At 41.4% G+C, this 17,568-nt stretch overlaps 1 protein-coding gene and 2 long non-coding RNA genes across 3 annotated transcripts in view; 2 read left to right on the top strand and 1 right to left on the bottom strand.

Moving 5' to 3' along the window:
• LOC109309005 overlaps positions 1-5,842 on the top strand; it is an 11,789-nt gene extending 5,947 nt beyond the window's left edge. The window contains exons 2-3 of the long non-coding RNA XR_002100762.1: positions 2,701-2,705; positions 5,752-5,842. This is a non-coding gene — a long non-coding RNA (uncharacterized LOC109309005). The remainder of the gene's footprint in view (positions 1-2,700; positions 2,706-5,751) is intronic.
• The window catches only part of LOC109309004, a 34,544-nt gene extending 25,481 nt beyond the window's left edge, over positions 1-9,063 (bottom strand). Inside the window, exon 1 of the long non-coding RNA XR_002100761.1 lies at positions 8,730-9,063. This is a non-coding gene — a long non-coding RNA (uncharacterized LOC109309004). The remainder of the gene's footprint in view (positions 1-8,729) is intronic.
• Positions 1-17,568, top strand: part of UNC13C (unc-13 homolog C) — a 517,638-nt gene that overhangs the window by 220,101 nt on the left and 279,969 nt on the right. Inside the window, exons 10-12 of the mRNA XM_019533546.1 lie at positions 7,243-7,412; positions 9,562-9,677; positions 11,812-11,975. Of these exons, the coding sequence (XP_019389091.1) occupies positions 7,243-7,412; positions 9,562-9,677; positions 11,812-11,975 (450 nt within the window). The remainder of the gene's footprint in view (positions 1-7,242; positions 7,413-9,561; positions 9,678-11,811; positions 11,976-17,568) is intronic.

The raw sequence follows: 17,568 nt of genomic DNA, 5'->3' as shown, positions 1-17,568 counted from the left end.
GCCGCAGTCCGCGCCTCTCGCGCTGCTCCCGGCTCCGCTGCTCCTGAAGCTGCCGGCGCTGGCTCCGCTGCCGTCGGCGTCTCTCGCGCCGCTCCCAGCTCCGCCGCTCCCGAAGCTGCCGACGCCGGCTCTGCTGCTCCCGGGTCTGGCTCCCGTCGGAGCCTCCGTCCCTCTCTGCACAGGGTAGGGGTGCTCCTTTTATTTCCCCGGGCCGGCCCCACGCCGGCCCGGTTTAGGTTCCGGGAGACTTTAAAGTCCCGACCAGACTTCCGGGTCGGGTCCTGGAAGCTGGGCGGAAACCCGGGCTTCCTTCCTCGGGCCCGGTCCCCTGTGGTCCCGGCGCCCTCACACAGGCCTTCTCTCCCTCTTCCCCAGATGCACACTGGATGATTTGCACTACCTAAGTCCCTTTAATCAATCCAGGTGTCCAGTATATACAAGAAATCAGGACTGCAATATGGCATAGAGCAGGGGGTTCCTAAGTACCTGCACAGAACACAAAGTAAGACAAAATACAGATAGCGGGTAGTTTGTATATTGATTTTGATATATTTTAGTTTGTGAGAGTAAGACTAGTTCACACAAGTTTTCTTTGAAAGCTCCAGAATCTTAAACAGTTATTTTTTTTAAATGCATCTTTGTAAAGAGACTTCTATTGTTAAGACAGCCACCAAAATTTGTATCTCTGTGAAAACATTCTTATGTTGTCTTCCTGAGTTTGCAATCTGAAACAGATGTTGATGAAAGGTAAAGTGAGTCTTGTTTTACCTCGAGTTGTTATCAATGAAATCTTAGAAATAAAATGTAAAAATCACCTATGTAGCTATATCACTGTTAATCAGTATACATGACAAAGAAAAGGGATGTTTGAAGCTGTGCATAAGCCACCATCAGTGGCATCATATCATTTTGGCTTCTGAACTCTACTGAGGGAAAACCAAAATCAAGAAGCCACTATAACAGAAGTAAGCATGCAAGCCTTAGCAAGAAACAATTTAGCCTGGGCATCCCAGCAGAACCCCAGAGAGTATCCAAAACTCAGTAAGGCAGCAAGGCTACAGAATGGCGTCAGTCTGTTTGAGTGTATTTTAAAGATCTTGGTTTTGCACCTGAGGGCAGTAGGTCTCGATGTCATATTGATTTTTAAAGGATACCGTGACTTCCTACCCTTAGTTCAATTCTTGTTTCTTATGATTTTACTAAAAGTCAATTGAATAGCAGCTGGGTACAGTAAATCCCCACAGCTTATTGCCTTATCAGGCAGGCATGTGTCTCAAATTGCTCTGGTATACATGGAAGTTTGAAGATTTGTCCTTTAGGTTAGTACTTGAGGGATAATGACTTCTAGCTGCTATAGGATTTTCTCAATCAACTCATATTACAAATCACTAAGCTAACTGTCACATCTGTTTTACCTAATCTATTTTATCTATCATATGTATTTCTTAGATTTCTCTCACTACGCTACCCAAGGCCAAGAGTCTCTGGATTGGCAGACTTCTTGACAATCTTAGTGGATGGGCATAGATAAAACCTGAGCTACCTTTATGAATTTGGGCATCAGCCCAGTCTCCAACATGAAAGATAATAGCCTAAAGTTTGCCAATTTTAGTTTACTTTATATACCACTGGTTTGTTAAGGGCCTTTCTGGCAGGGTGACAGCAGCTCTCTTTCCTTCTGAATGATCCTATTCTTTCGTATAGTTGAGTTTATCTATCTCAATTATTTTTTATTTGGTCAGTCATTACTTGTGTTAACTTCATTTTGCTCCAACAGTTTACTGCCTGCTTCCATTCTTAAGTGACACTTTACATTTACATGATGTTAAACAAAAGTATTTTTCTACCTTTTACTTATCTTCAGCCACATCTGCTTCTTTCACAGACCTAAGGAAGGACATGTGTTGTGCCTGAAAGTTTGTTTGACACCTGCCCCTACAATATAGTTGGTCATGTTATAAAAGATAAACAAATCCTGCTTCTCTTATAGAAAGCATTTGTGTCTTCTGAACTTTACTGGATTCTGCAACAATAGGTCAAGTCCTTCAAAGTATAAGTTCTTGTGATTCATTGCAGAACGTGAAGAACAGCATTGACTTGCTTAGATTTTCAGTGCATCTGTATTTCATTTAAATAGATAAACCACTGATAAAGTTTGGAGATCCCTATCTGTCAAAATGTTCAAAGTTGCATATTTGGAAGTTTGCGGTATGAGTGTTACTGGGCCTCTCTGTATTTAAAACTGAATAGACATGTTACATTTCAGGCTCACAACCTAAAAAATATGCCCCAGCTCTAGCCCATGCTAACTTCTTGATCTTTTTCCTAAATTTTGTCAAAAAATAGTGCAGCCTATTGCTACGTGAAGTAAAAAATGTAGATATTACAAAAAAAAAGAGATTTCTTTTTATATTAACACTGTTGCTTTAAAACAAAAAAAAATGCTATAAGCAAACTCCTCTGGAAAAAAGAGGAAGACCTTTTTTTCTAAAGATCATTAGAGTGAACATGCTGCTTTGATTAAACTGCTGTTCTGCTCAACACAGATTTATTAATCTCTGCACAAGGTCTTTAGTGGTATTTTCAGCCAAGTGAGATTATAACATTTTCCTCAGCCAGTTTGTTGGTTTTGCTACCAGATTTTTTAATTACTGATAAATAGAACTGGCAAAAGTGCAAATTTACTACTAACATTAAAAGAGAGGGTGTCAGATGTTAAAGATAGGCAATATTATATACCTGAGACAGTTTCAATTACATTTAAAGGTATATATTGATTTTAAAAAGCTTTTTAATGTAATACATACCTCTTGTGAGGATTAATTTGTGTCTTTAAAGTGCTTAGTAGGTAAGGCACCTTTACCATATTGAGAAGTTACAAAAACTGCCGGCACCAGTTAGTATGCTGTTTATTTGCTGCTAGCCAGCCTGAGAAACCATCACTGTCCCTGAAGATTGGTAATGCACAAGAATGCAATGTTTTATCCTCTTTCTTTCAGTATGTCACCGTTCCCCAGGGTGAGGATAGAACAGCCTTAACATCATCCCTGTGAACATCATACCCAAGAATCTAGTCCAATAGCTATATGTGTGTGTGTGTGTATGTGTATATATACATACATATACATATATATATAATGTGTTTAATGTTCTTAATTCCACAACAAACACTTCCATAATGAGCAACCTACTAGCACAATCTGTAGAAAACCCAGCAAGGCTTACATGGGCTTTCTATAGAAAAGAGCATAGATAATGTATCACATACTGAAAACACAAATGTACAGTAAACTTGTTTATTTATTCATTGACCTAGATTTACATTAAGTTACTGTATCAGTTGAAAAGCAAAGGGGGATCCCATCTGTGGGAGCCTGTTTCTTGCCAGTGCAGGGGAAGCCCAGAATCAGGCTCCCCCTATACTGGCAATAGGGCACAATTGGATCTAATGTAAGATTCCATAGTCACACCTCCTGCCATGCACATGTGCATGGCAGGGGCTGCAATTGTGTGGATTACACATTAGATCAGGAGTGGTCAGAACATGGCCCATGGGCCAGATCTAGCCCACCAACTGATTGGATCCAGCTCATGGATGGGCACCAACCCCCTGCAATTCTCTACATGGGGCTGAGCTCCATCTACTCCTATCTGAGTTAGCCCAAGCCATGCCAGGCTTCTGCCTCCACCTCCAGGCTAAGTGCAGACAGTCAAAAAGCCTGAAGCTGAATTGATTCAGTCTTTGCATGTTAGTCTAAACCAGGGCTGTCCAACCTTTTTGAATGTGGGGCCGGATCATGAACTTTTTATCACCCAGTGGGCTGGCAGGAGCAGCTGCTCACGTGGCATATCCAGTCCGGCTATGGTCTGGGGGCACAGGGGTCAAGGGGCACCTGCCACCTCCCTGCCACCTGGGCATCTTTGAGGATACTCCCACACCTGTGCACCTGGGCTCAGCAGCCAGGGGGACATGTGGGGACCCTACAGGGGGGTGCAGGAAGTGCTGGGACACCCCCCTGCTCCCTCCCTCCTGGGTCAGCCCGAGCCTGAGCCCAACTGGCAGGGCTCTCTCCCTCCCTGGAGCCCACAACTCACCACCCCCAGTGCAATGTCTGCGGGCACAGGGGGATGTGGGGAGGCTGGATCAGTGCCAGTTTCCCACCCTGACAGCCAAAGCAGCAGCAGCATCTCCCGTGGGCCTGGCCACAGCATCCCTCTGAGCTGGCATCCATGCCCCCCGCACCTGCCCGCCTGCTGCACCATGACCTGCTGGCATGCAAATGAGAAAGGGGGGGCTAGGAAGCAACACCATGAAATGAGTGGGGAGAGGAGGGGAGGAGTCGCACTGCATTGGCAACATCAAGCTGATGCAGTGTGTGTGAGAACGTTGTCCCTTCAACAGCCCTTCAGCAGCCATTAGGAAGCAGCTGAGGGGCTGGGGGAGGGACAAGGGGTGGGAATGAAAGTAAACAGTGTTTACTTTCAATTCCTGTCACAGCACCTCAGGCCTCAGAAAACGGCTTGGTGGGCTGCATGTTGAACAAGCCTGCTCTAAACTGTAAAGATTAAAATGAAAAGGAAGTGAACAGACATTTACCTTTGATTCAGGAAATGCAGCCACATGAAGTGGCTCAGGTCAAAAGCTGGAGGGGGGGGGCACTAGAGCATGGCTCTCTGGCTGTGTGTTCACTTCCTCTTCCTGCTGTCCCTGAAGTCTCTTGGATTTGCAGTCCAGAATTAAAGCAGCAGAACTCTGCTGGGTTGCTTATCACTTCCTCTTCCGGCTTCCAGGTGCCACTGGGATTTGTAGTCCACAGATGCAGCCAGCAGTAAGCTTGAATAAGGGAAGGGGTGTTTAGCACTCCCCCCTCCCTGGCCCCACCCCCACCCCCTTGTCAGCTAGCCCTCACTGTTCTAGCTAGGGAACAGAGAGGCAGGACCATTTCTGCTCTCTGGAGCAGACAGCACAGCCTAGGGCTGCAATGCACATTGGTATGTTGGGGGATTGTGGTTTAACTTATACCAGGAAGGGGCTTGGGACAGAAGTTTCATAAAATGCTTTGACCCAAATCAGTTAAGTTACATTCGACCAGGTTTATCTTAAACCAGTTTCAGCCATTTTATAACTGGTCCAAGTGCACTGAGCTTCTGTTTTGTTACAGGTTTAAACCAGTTTCTGATCACTTAAACTCATTTTTGTGTAACTTCTGTCCCTAGCCCCAATGGCCAAGGCCCCACGTAGCATGCATAGCTTCCCAGCAGTGCTTCACCTCCTAACCTCCCCTCCCCACCTAGGTAGGCATCTGCTGTCTGGCACATGTTGCCACAGTTTTTCCATGCTACCTGCTCCCCGAAGTTGTGCAGCAGGGGCGGGAGGAGGAGGTGCTGCTGTAGGCAGGAGAGCCAAGCAGTACCTAGGTGGCTGTGACAGCAGCCCCACTGGGAAGCTGGGTACGCTGGCCATAGCTGGGGCCAGGACACCTGCTGTCTGGCAAGTGTGGGGCAGGTGCATGCAGGAGCAGGCAGAGCTTGGCTCCATGCAGAGTACCATGGAGACAACCACAGGCTAGATTGGGGAAAGGGGGAGGGCAGACCACATCTTCACCTACACTGTCCAGGCAAGCTCTGCTGCATGCACCCCCTGCCCCATGCACACCCTTTCCCCTATACACATACCCTACATCCACCTCTCCACACACCTACCCCCCACATTCCTCCACACAATATACAAGAGTAAGATTTAATTTTGAGTTATTATAGACATTTCATAAAGTTCATAGACATTAGGGCTCGAAGGGACCTTGCAAGATCATCGAGTCCAGCCCCCTGACCAAAGGGCAGGTAGTCAGCTGGGGTCACAGGATCCCAGCAAGATAAGCATCCAATTTGCTCTTGAAGCTGTTCAATGTAGGTGCTTGAACCACCTCCGCTGGCAGGCTGTTCCAGACCTTGGGGGCTCGGACAGTAAAGAAATTCTTCCTTATGTCTAGCCTGAAATGGTCTTGCAGGAGTTTTTGACCGTTCGACCTCGTCATCCCTTGGGGCGCTCTGGTGAACAAATGTTCCCCCAGATCCTGGTGGTCACCCCGATAAACTTATAGGTGGCTATCAGATCACCCCTGAGCCTGCGCTTTTCCAGCCTAAAAAGCCCCATGGCTCTCAGCCTGTCATTGTAAGGTCTGTTTTCCTGACCTTTGATCATGCACGTGGCTCTTCTCTGGACTCTCTCAGGCTTCTCCACATCCTTTTTGAATCGGGGAGCCCAAAACTGGATGCAGTACTCCAGTGGTGGCCTCACCAAGGCCGAGTACAAGGGGAGAATGACATTCCGGGATTTGCTTGAGAAGCATCTATGGATGCAAGCCAGCATTTTGGTTGCTTTACTGGCTGCAGCATCCCATTGCAGGCTCATGTTCATCTTGTGGCCTATGACGACCCCCAAGCATGCAATTGCATCTATATACATTACTCAAAAGAACATAAATCATTTTTTAAATAAAATTAAACTATGTATAGTAGATATTTGATTTTATTATATGTTTTTTTATCTATAATTTGTTAAAATAATATCTTCTGACAGATTTTATTTGTACTGTCCTTAACCGCTCACGAAAGTGGCCCTCCAGCCAAAATAATTGGCCACCCCTACGTAAGATGCAATCATGACTTTACCTGCATGTGTAGAGGGGGTCTCACTCTCCATTCAAAGACCTACTGTCTCGATTTCAAAATATACTAAGAAATTTTCTCAAATTTTACACCAAAACAGTCTTTTGGAGAAGCTGCTTCACTGTAGGCAAATGGACTAGGTGCACTGCATCCATGCTGCTGGATAGATTTTGGTATACTCTGAATATCTCCACATTTAATAAGTTTTCTGTTTAATTATCTCATAATGGAATGCATGTGATACATATGTTGGGAAGCAGTTTTGATGTTCCTAAAAATGTCTCATTCCTATGCTTAACTTAATTCATTTCCAGCACAATTCATTCAATCAGGTGAATTTCCATAGTTCCTTGTGAACATAATGGTACTATTAATCTCATTGATTCTGTGTGTCCTAGCATTCGACTGAATGGGGCAGGTGCCACAGGGAGAGTGGGGACTCCTGAAGATGCACAGTATCTTGCCACCATCAGAGGTTTATCAAGTGTATTGAAAGCAAGAAAAACTAAACGGACTTCAACAGTACATTAGGGAAAATGTATCATAGTCTGTATCTTTTTATATTATTTACAGTGAATGCCATAACTCTACAGACAGAATAAAAGTGAGAGTCTGGGATGAAGATGATGACATTAAATCTAGAGTAAAGCAACATTTCAAAAAGGAATCAGATGATTTTCTAGGACAAACTATCATTGAAGTGAGAACTTTGAGTGGTGAAATGGATGTTTGGTACAATTTAGGTATGTACCTATTTTATGGTATTTTAGAAGTTAGTTTAGACATCATCTCCTGAGGTCCCTTCCAACCCTAATTTTATCTGATTCAGTATCTTCAAGTGCTATGAGTTTTGTAATGTATGTCTGGTATATCAGAATAATGCTCTCTCTTAAAATAAAACTCTACTCTGCTTTGGATTCCAGGTTTAAAATGTATTAATTTGCAAGTTGATTTGAAAACGAGTAGAATGTATGTTTTCTGTAAATCTAGACACATGATAAATAACTTTGTTTTCAATTTGAATAGATAGCCACTCAGGAAAAATTCTAGTCCAAAAAGCAGATATTTTCTTTTAATTCAAAATGAGATTATCACCAGTAATGTGGCTGTAAAGATAATATAAGAAAATCCTTTATGTCAGTTTATTCACATGTTAATGTGAGACATGAATCTACAAGGATGTATATTAGAGAAAGAAATAACTGTGCATTGGCTTATTGTATTGCAATTATGCATTACCAACCTTCTCTTTTAATCATACATGTTTGCATACAGGCCTGAGCATAATTTTCCTCTGACTTGTACCACTTTTGTACTTGTATAACTCCAAGGATTTCCTTGGTATTGCTTTTCAATTTTACATCCAAAGACGCAATACAGATGAGGATCAGGACCAGGGTTACAAACAGCATGCCAATAAGTGGGCTGGTATATTTTCAAATAGTCCTTGTAAGCAAAGCTTATCTTATGTAAAAGCTAAGAATGCAATGCTTCCTTTCTAGAAGCTTATTGTTATCCACCATACATATAGAGGTATAGTGTCAAGTGCAACTCTCTTGTACTTGTTTGATAATATAAATATGATGATATTTTATCTAGGTAGCCTGCTGAATAAAAAGTTTGGGGTAAATTATATAACTGAGACTTTTCTAAAGTTGAAATACATTTGTTTCCTGAGCAACAATCTGTATCAAAATACAGTGCAATACCCTTTTTTCTCCACTGTTCCTACTTAGTATTCCACATGCTATTGAAATACAAAGCTGTGTCTGGGAAAATGTTTGCTGATTTCCAGCAAAGAAAACAAAGCCATGTGTTCTTTTATGTTTGTACTGAGTATGATTTTTACTAAGACAACTAGTCTTTGTCATCACAAATGATTTTTCTTAATATCCTTCAAGTGATAAAACTGATATAAAAACAAGCAATTGATTAAATTGATTCTTTAAAAATTTACTGATTTGAGTGGAAGCAATTTTAATAGCAATTCAGTTTAGAAGGTACAAGTTCTTCTTGCACAAATAGAGAAAAGAAAAACCCATAGACTGAAAAGATCTTACCTGTCATGTGCAATAATCTTTGGTAGATGGCTGCTGATAATTTTATTATTATGTAACAGAGGGTGGTACATTTCATTCTCGCTAACAGGCAGAAACATTACATACAAGAAAAAGGAGTGAACTATTCAAAAAAAAATGCACTGGATCTGTTGAAATCCCAAATCCTTATTCAATATACTGTTCACTTCATTCATGATTCATCTTGCAGAACTGTGCAAAAGACCTACAAAAAAAATCTTAGTGCCTGTTGAATCAGATTACACTTCTGGAAAGGACTGGAATAATAATAGTTGGAATCAAAGAACTGTAATCCAGAGCTCAAGAAGCAATAGCAAATAAATAGGTTTTTACAGATAGGATGGTAGAAAGTTCTCCGGGTCTTTTCTTTACTCCCCCTCCTCCGCTCAGCTGAAGAATAGAGTTTATGGTAACAATATTCTGGTTTCCCCTAACACACTGCTGTTTTAGAGATGCTGGTAAAAATGGAAAAAGGAAGCATCACTAATAACTAATGCAGATAATAAGTAGAGAAACTAATTTCCTTTTTATGTGATGGAGTATGAGAGATTCTTTACTTCACAACATAGTGCTCTACTTCATAGCCTGGACTGTGTGTGAACTCAGGTTTGCAAAGCTGTCAAGAACGTCATTACATTAAAAACTTCTGACTAAGAAAAGCAATATCTGTTGAGTTCAACAGCTGGACTTTTCAAGCATAAAAAAAAATCATTATTTGAACCAGAAAGATTTTTTAGAAGTGCAGTACTATATTTATCACTTGACAGAAATGTATTCTGGGTAATAACTAATATATTATTTTTCTGTTTATCAGAAAAACGAACAGATAAATCAGCGGTCTCTGGTGCCATTAGATTGAAAATCAATGTTGAAATAAAAGGAGAGGAAAAAGTTGCCCCATACCATTTACAATATACATGTTTACATGAGGTATGTTGGAGAAGTTTTGTGGTGAGAGACATTTGTTGGTGTACAAGACAGTTTGGTACAAAGAAATTGGATAAATTGGGAATACAAAACTAATAAACAAGCCCTATATTCATATGTGGCTATGAAAACTGATACAATTAATTTCACTACAGGTTTTTCCTTTCAAAATATTGTATATGTATTAAGAGTCTCTAACAGTGACTGAATATAATGATGACATTCAAAGTCACTGTGTTCAAGGAGGAGAGACTGGTGTACTATACACATAGGGCATTTGATCTTGCTAGAAGCAGCTGGAAAGGCCAGAAAATGGGATTCCCGAACCCGCTTGTTGCAGTTCTCTGCCTCAGTATTGTAAAGCCTATTACATGCTTTTTAATGTCATTAGAAGATGTAGCCACATTTGGAGGCTTTTTCATTTGTGTATGCATGTATGTATGTATTTATTCATTAATTTTTAAAGTCTCAAAAATCCCAGAACACATTTGTTATCTATCCAAGGACTGAAAAACTAGAATTAGTTTTGTAATATCCAACATTGATATACAAGCTATATTTTTCTCTAGGGTCTGAACTGTACACTCCAGGAACCTGATTGGTCTATTCTTTTACGGTCAAAATTTCTATTAGTTTTACATGGATTTTTGTTGTTGTAGGATTCAAGGATAACACTGTTCTCAGAACTTTTAGTCTAATTAGGAGTGTACCTCATGACATATTGGCCTTTTTTCTGGTCTTCATGCCATACAAATGTCCTCTGAAAAGAGTTCTGATTTTAACCACTGGTTTAGCTTGCTGGATTCTATTTTCATATTCTGGGGACACAAGACTTTAAAGTATTTAGGTACTAAGCAGTTAGAAAACCACATGGTGAGAAGAAAGAAGGTGAGATCTTCATTCACTGTTTGTAAATAGAGGGCAGCATCTATGTGTTGTGGATGTTCTATCTTAAATTTACTGATGTGTGTGTTATTTAGATCTCAGAGCCCTGGCAGATGAGACAATAGCCCTGTATTCTTGCAATATCCTTGGATGCAATGTTTTGGGGACAGGAAGAAGATGATAGCAGGAAACAAGCAGGATCAGAATTAGGCCCATTTGAAAAAAGTTAACAGAAAGTATCACAAATAAAGTCAGCATCTTCCAGCATTCTCCAGTAGATATCCATTTCCTTTAACCCCTCTTTCTGTTACGCCCCTTTATTTTTTATCCCAAAAGTACTTGTATGAAATAAATCGATGAATATCTAACTCTGGTAGGCAATGGGCATGCTATTAATAGTACAGTTCTAACTCTTTGAAGTAGCCACAAAATTGGCACTGGTGCGAGTTACACTTGGTATTTATATATAGGGTGTGTATCTTTGATTAGGATCCCACTTAAGCAAATAGCAAAATTGCCTTGACTTCAACAGTGCCAGGTTACGCTCCTAAGATGCATGTGAGATGGGATGTGGGAAAGAAAATTGTAGAAAAATTGAAATGGGCTCAACAGTTTTAGTTGCCTTTTGTCACTAGAAATAATCAGGAGACCTAACAGTTACCAGTTCTGTTTATAGCCAAGCAAGGTGATCAGAGGTACAATTTTTTGTCATTTTCTTGTAAATTAAATGTTAGCTCTTGCTGGGAAGCTTACTAAATCCTGTTCTTTATTTTGTCCCTTTGTTCCTTGAGAAATTTCTGAGCTATTCTAAAGATATTGCCTATAACTTAAAGTTTTTAAGTCTTGAAATTAGAAAGTTATTGAATGCAAATCCAATTCAGGCTGCTGGACTGGTCACGGAGCATTATAACATCATGATATAACATATGAAGGGCATATGAAACCAAAGAGAAGGTTTCTGCATTATTTTACACAGCATTAGATCTGTTCTAGTCTGCACTGGTTTACTGAGGTGACCTTATGTCAAGGAGATAGATCAGAGTGCTGACTCACTGATTTGTACTGGCAGAGTTCCATCACAAAAAAAAATTAAGCACTAGTTTTCTTCTACCAAATGATACTTATTTGGTTCTAGACTTTGGAAAGACATATAGAATTTGAAATTTAATGAATATGTTGAAAAAATAGTGCATTATACATTACCACTTAAAGATGGAAATTATTGATTTGAAAAAAAATCTCTTACCTTTAGAACCTATTCCATTACTTGACGGAAGTTAAATCTAATGGTGCTGTAAAAATTCCTGAAGTGAAAGGTGATGAAGCCTGGAAGGTGTACTTTGATGACGCTGCACAAGAAATTGTAGATGAATTTGCAATGCGTTATGGAATTGAATATATTTATCAAGCTATGACGTAAGTATATCATTTCCAGAAAAATAAATACATTCTGAGAGAATGTGGAAGAGGGTGGTTAAGTATTTTGAACCTTCATCCTTTTTTCTCCAGTTTAGATCCAATCCTGATGAAAAAGATTAGGTCATTTAAATCTGTTTCTCAAACAATATTCACAGTGAAGTAGTACTTTAACTAGAGATGTGAAGGCATTTAAAAAAATATTGGTCTAACCAGTGAACTTTCTTAACCACTGTGGGGTAGATCCAAGTTCATTAGTGCTAACTGTCCTGAATAAAATTTTTAGATCCTATAACACGGTCTTTTGATGTTGTATAAATGCTAGTTATTTGCTGTTTTGTAGTGGTAGAACATTAGCCCAAATATATTTCTTCAGAAGTACATAGACCTTCAGGGGGTCCTGGTAAGTGACCTTACATGCAGAATATATGCACATAATGCATGCTGACTACACCTTCCAGAAGTTTTAACTGTACAAAACCTGTATTACATAATCCAGGAAAGCTGAAACCCTCTCCAGTGACTTTAGACCATGGCCCCTCACTTCAGGGGCCTTGTGCCTAGAGACATAAAAAGCAGAGCTGTTATTATCAAACACCAGAGGCTGGCAACCTATTGTATTTACCCAAATCCATGATGGCCCTATATTATAAGATAACACTCCACTAATTAGGTTCTATACTTGAAAAAATTATAAAGTTATTATAATTTTCCATGTTTAGAATCTAAGTATTGGAGGGTCATTTTAGATTCATAGATTGTTAGGGGCTGGAAGGGACCTTGCAGATCATTGGGTCCAGCCCTCCTGCTCTAGGCAGGAAAACAACTGGGGTTAGGTGACCCCAGCAAGGTGACTAGTCTCCTCTTGAAAACCTCCAGGGTAGGTGACTTCACCACCTCTGGAGGGAGTTTATTCCACAGTCTGGACACCCTGACTGTGAAGGAGTTTTTCTTGGTATTAAGCCTGAAGCGGCCTTCCAGGAGTTTGTATCCATTGGTCCTGGTCTTCCCCAGGGGTGCTGTAGTGAACAGTTGTTCACCGAGCTCCTGATGCACTCCTCTGATATAGCAGTATGCTGCTGTCAAGTCCCCTCTCAACCTTCTCTTCCTTAGGCTAAAGAGGCCCAGGTCCCTCAGCCTTTCCTCATATGTCTTGCCTTGCGAGTCCCTGAGCATGCGGGTAGCTCTTCTCTGGACCCTCTCAAGTTTTTCCATGTCCTTATTGAAGTGTGGTGCCCAGAACTGGACACAGTACTCCAACTGTGGTCCCACCAGTGCTGAGCACAGCAGGAGTATCACTTCCTTTGTTTTACACAAGATGCATCATTTGATGCATGCCAGTGTGTTATTTGCCTTGCTAGCCACCACATCACACTGGCAGCTCATATTCATGTGATGGTCAATCATTACCTCTAAGTCCCTTTCGGCCATGGTGCAAGTCAAGCTGTCACCACCAAGCCTGTACGTTTGTTGAGGGTTTGTTGCCCCCAGCTGGAACACCTTACACTTGGAAGTGTTAAACTTCATCTGGTTCTGGTCTGCCCAACTCTTGAGCCTGTCCAGGTCCGCCTGTATCTGCAATCTATCTTCTGATGTGACCACACTGCCCCATAACTTGGTGTCATCCATGAACTTGGCCAGCGAGCTTTTCACTCCTGTCATCCAAATCATTGATAAAGATGTTGGAAAGCACTGGTCCAAGCATGGACTGCTGAGGGACACCACTGGCCAGTTTGTGTCAGGATGACACAGACCCATTTATGAGAACTCTCTGGATCCTACCTTGCAGACAGTTTCTCACCCACTGAACTGTTGAGCAGCTAAGCCCACTATCTTCCCGTTTTCCCACAAGGATATCATGGGATACTTCATCAAAAGCCTTTTGGAAGTCTAGGTATATAACGTCTACCTTGACTCCCATATCCAGGTGGTGAGAGACCTGGTCATAGAAGGAGATGAGATTGTGAGATGAGACCTACCCATGAGAAAGCCATACTGGCTATTGTTCAGAATCTTACCTTCTATAAGCGTATAGCACATAGATTCTTTCATGAGCTTTTCCAGGGTTTTCCCTGAGATAAAGGTTAGGCTGATTGGCCTGTAGTTGCCCAGGTCCTCCCTCTTCCCCTTCTTGAATCTTAAATTCATCCCCACCAGTGCAGCAGAGAAAGCAGTGGTTGGGGGACAGGCAGTGGGTCAGATAGTAGGGGAGACAGTAAGGAGACAAGTGGTGGGGGAGCAATGGAGGACAGGTAGTAAGGTGGCATCTAGTGGGGAGCAGGCAGTGTGGGTGCAAACAGCCTGTCCCTTGCCACACTTACCCCCACTCATGCCTACCCCCAGCAGTCTCAGCCCACTGCTTGTTCCATTGAAGCCTCAGGCCCACACCCTGCTCTTCCCCCATTATTCCCCATTGGAGCCTTTGGGGCTGCCAAGGGACATGGGTGGGAGGGAGGTGCAGGGGGCAGTGGCAGATGTTTCAGTCTGGGTCAGTCTGACTGCTGAAGTCCATGTCCACAGGCTGGATCCAATGGTTCCATGGGCAGATGCAGCCCATGGGCCATAGGTTGCTGACATCTAATCTACACTATATTTACTTAGTGCAAAATCAGTCAACATAAAGCCTAGGGACAAAAATTACACATAAACCTGTATTCATGATCAGAAACTGGTTCAAATCCATAACACAATAGAAGTTCAGTGTACATAATCCACTTTCAAAATGGCTGAAATTGGTTTAAGATAAACCTGGATGGATGTAGTCTCTGATCTAGGTTAAGCCAGTTTAGTGAACTTATATTCCAGATCCCCTCCAGATTCAAGTTAGTTTACAATCTCCCAACCTCCCAGCATGCTTTGTACCTCCCCCACAACTCCCCACCCCACTTGCAGGGTGGGTGGGTTAGCCTTGGCCCAAGCTGTCTGCCCCAGCTGAGCAGGGACAAGTGCTCTGGCACCCCCTGGCTTCTGGCCTGAGCCACTGCAGGCATGTGACTGTATTTCTGGAATCAAAAGTGAATGTCTGTTCACTTGCTTATTGGTTCAATCTATGCAGCTTAGACTAACCTGTGAAGATTGAAGTGATTCATCCTCAGGCTTTTTGACTGTCTGTACTTAGTCAAAAGGAGTGTGTTCATTTCTTAATTACACACATGGAAAACTATAGTAATCCTACTGCATTCATTCACACCACGTAAGTTGTGGAATTTTTAATCAGGACATGTATCTTGTTTCCTCTGTCTTCTCAAAACTAACTCTCTCTCCTTATAATATTAAGCTACATAAACCTCTAATATTTTTATTGCAGAATATAACACATTACATTATTTTAATGAGTATTTTTTTCATTTTCTGCCACATTGTGAATTATTATACTTTGTAAGTATTAGAAAACAGAAGGGCACTTTTCCTTAGTCTTCCTTCTCCAAGGATCTCAAAGCAGGTTGGCCTATCAGGCTTAATTCATTCATGAAGCCCAACATTTCTCAAACAGTGGTGGTATATCCCAGACAGATATAGGAAACCTCTTGCACAGTATTATAGAACCTAGAAGCTTTGACTCTCACTCCCTTGCCCTATGCAGTAAATTATTTGCCCCTCAAAATAATTTATCTTTTTCTTGGTGTTATATATTCTTGCATTTTGCTAAGAAACATTCTAATTATTACCTACTGTGCTACTCTAACTAGATAGCTTGCTATTCTTTGAGCTTCACAAATGACTGAATTTTAGCAAGATATTAATAGTTTGTACATACACAGTACATGGGTAGTAAATGTCTACCTTTCCCTTGTGAAAACAAAACTACTATAGTATGATGAATGCAAAGGCCAAGCAAAGGATGATGATGTTACCTTCCTCAAAAAACAGGTCTGGCTAAGCTTCTCAAAGTTCTCTTCTAACTGCTTCTAGATTAAATGACTATTACACTATGGGATGAATGTGCATCAGTCATGCATCTTTAGCTGAAAAAAGACTATGCTAAATTTTTATGCATTTAATTTCTTCATGTTTAAATGAAAACTGTATTGGAAAGTTTTCATAGCACTAACATTTTAAATCTGGTTCTTTCTTTAATTCAAATATGCTGTAAACTAGAGATGTGAATGTGTCAGTAAGTTTCACACTTTTGAATTGAGGTCTCGTAAAACCTTTTTCACTTATATGGAATGCAAATGAGACGGATTAAATTTTCATCTAAAGAAGAAACCATAGGGTTTTTTTAGTAAATAATGTAATAATACTCATATTTTCATCATTAAAAAAGAGATGGAGCTGAATAAGTACTAAAAAACATTTTCCTGGAATTTCATACCAGTCACCAAGCCGGGGGTGGGGGGGTGCTGCATGCTCCCCAGTGGACCCAGAAGTGGACTGGATGTGCTGCCAGGGGTGTGTGGGGGAGCCCCCCATGCTTCTGTGGGACACTACATGCACCCCAGCATCACAGCATTTACAAGCCACCTACTACCTAGAGGTATGTAGAAAAAACATTTAAAGCTGTGTCTATGGCCGAATCACCAAATCTTGATGAATCGATTCAGAGGGTTCCGATTCAATATGGTGAGATTAAAGGGTCCTCTGGTTCAATTCAGACTCAGAGATTCAGCCACCGAATTGGGCTGAATCTCCACTGAACCAAATCAGGGACTGAAGCCTCGTACAGCCCTACTAAAGACCATCATGTTCAAAGGACAGTTAATAGCTCTCACATCCTTCCAGGCTGAGACAGATGCCTCAGACAGTGACATATACAAAGGCTATGCAGGCAGCCTTGAGAAGATCATCTGGTCTCCAAGTCCTCAGGGATTTCCTATGCACTTTGGAAAATTCTACTAGGCACCTGTCTACTTCGTCTACATTTCATGGCCTCATTTTATTAGATCTGAAAGCTTGGATACTGGCTCAATGATGTCTGCTAAAAGAAACTGATGAGCTGAAGTACCTTCTGCTACAGAACAGGAAACCCTCAAGCAGCCTAACTTATAAAGATAAGCAAAAGTGATTTCTCCTTGGGCATTTTCTCCTTCTAGAATCAACTCTGTCCCTTAATGTTACTCAGTTCAGCAATATTTACTCAACATGTGGAGTTTCAGTTCTATATGTTTCAGTCGAGCAACAGCACCTCCTCCTGTTCAGGGTAGCACTGTATTTTCCTGCCAGCCAGTGCCAAGATTCCTTAAGGGTTCCTTCCCTGTTGGGACCTGTGTTTCAATTAATGGAATTGATGCTCCTAGTAATTGTTCCCTTTATTACCTGTTAATGAAAAATACCTTTGTAGTAGCTGTTGTATCTTTCCAAAGGATATGGGATATTCAGGCCATCATTGTGCTTCCCCATTCAAAGTTCAGAACTGCACAACAATAGTAATTCATGTCCTAGTTTTCTCACTCAGTGCCAGGGAAGCAAAACCTCTCATGCTTGGTGTTAATTTTAGAAATGGTAATATCTTCACCACAAGACAAAAATACTCAGGGACCATGACCCTAGGGAGATGGGAGTTCAAGAAGAGTGGTTGCTTCTCAAGGAAGCGATCCTCAGTGCACAAGCTAAATCTATTCCAGGGACCTAGCGGACCTCCTGTGGCTTAAAA

Source organism: Crocodylus porosus, unplaced genomic scaffold (assembly GCF_001723895.1).
Source record: "Crocodylus porosus isolate Cpor-Errol unplaced genomic scaffold, CroPor_comp1, whole genome shotgun sequence".
NCBI lineage: Eukaryota > Metazoa > Chordata > Crocodylia > Crocodylidae > Crocodylus > Crocodylus porosus.
The sequence above is the reverse complement of the archived record's forward strand: the minus strand, read 5'-3'. Positions and strand labels throughout refer to the sequence as shown.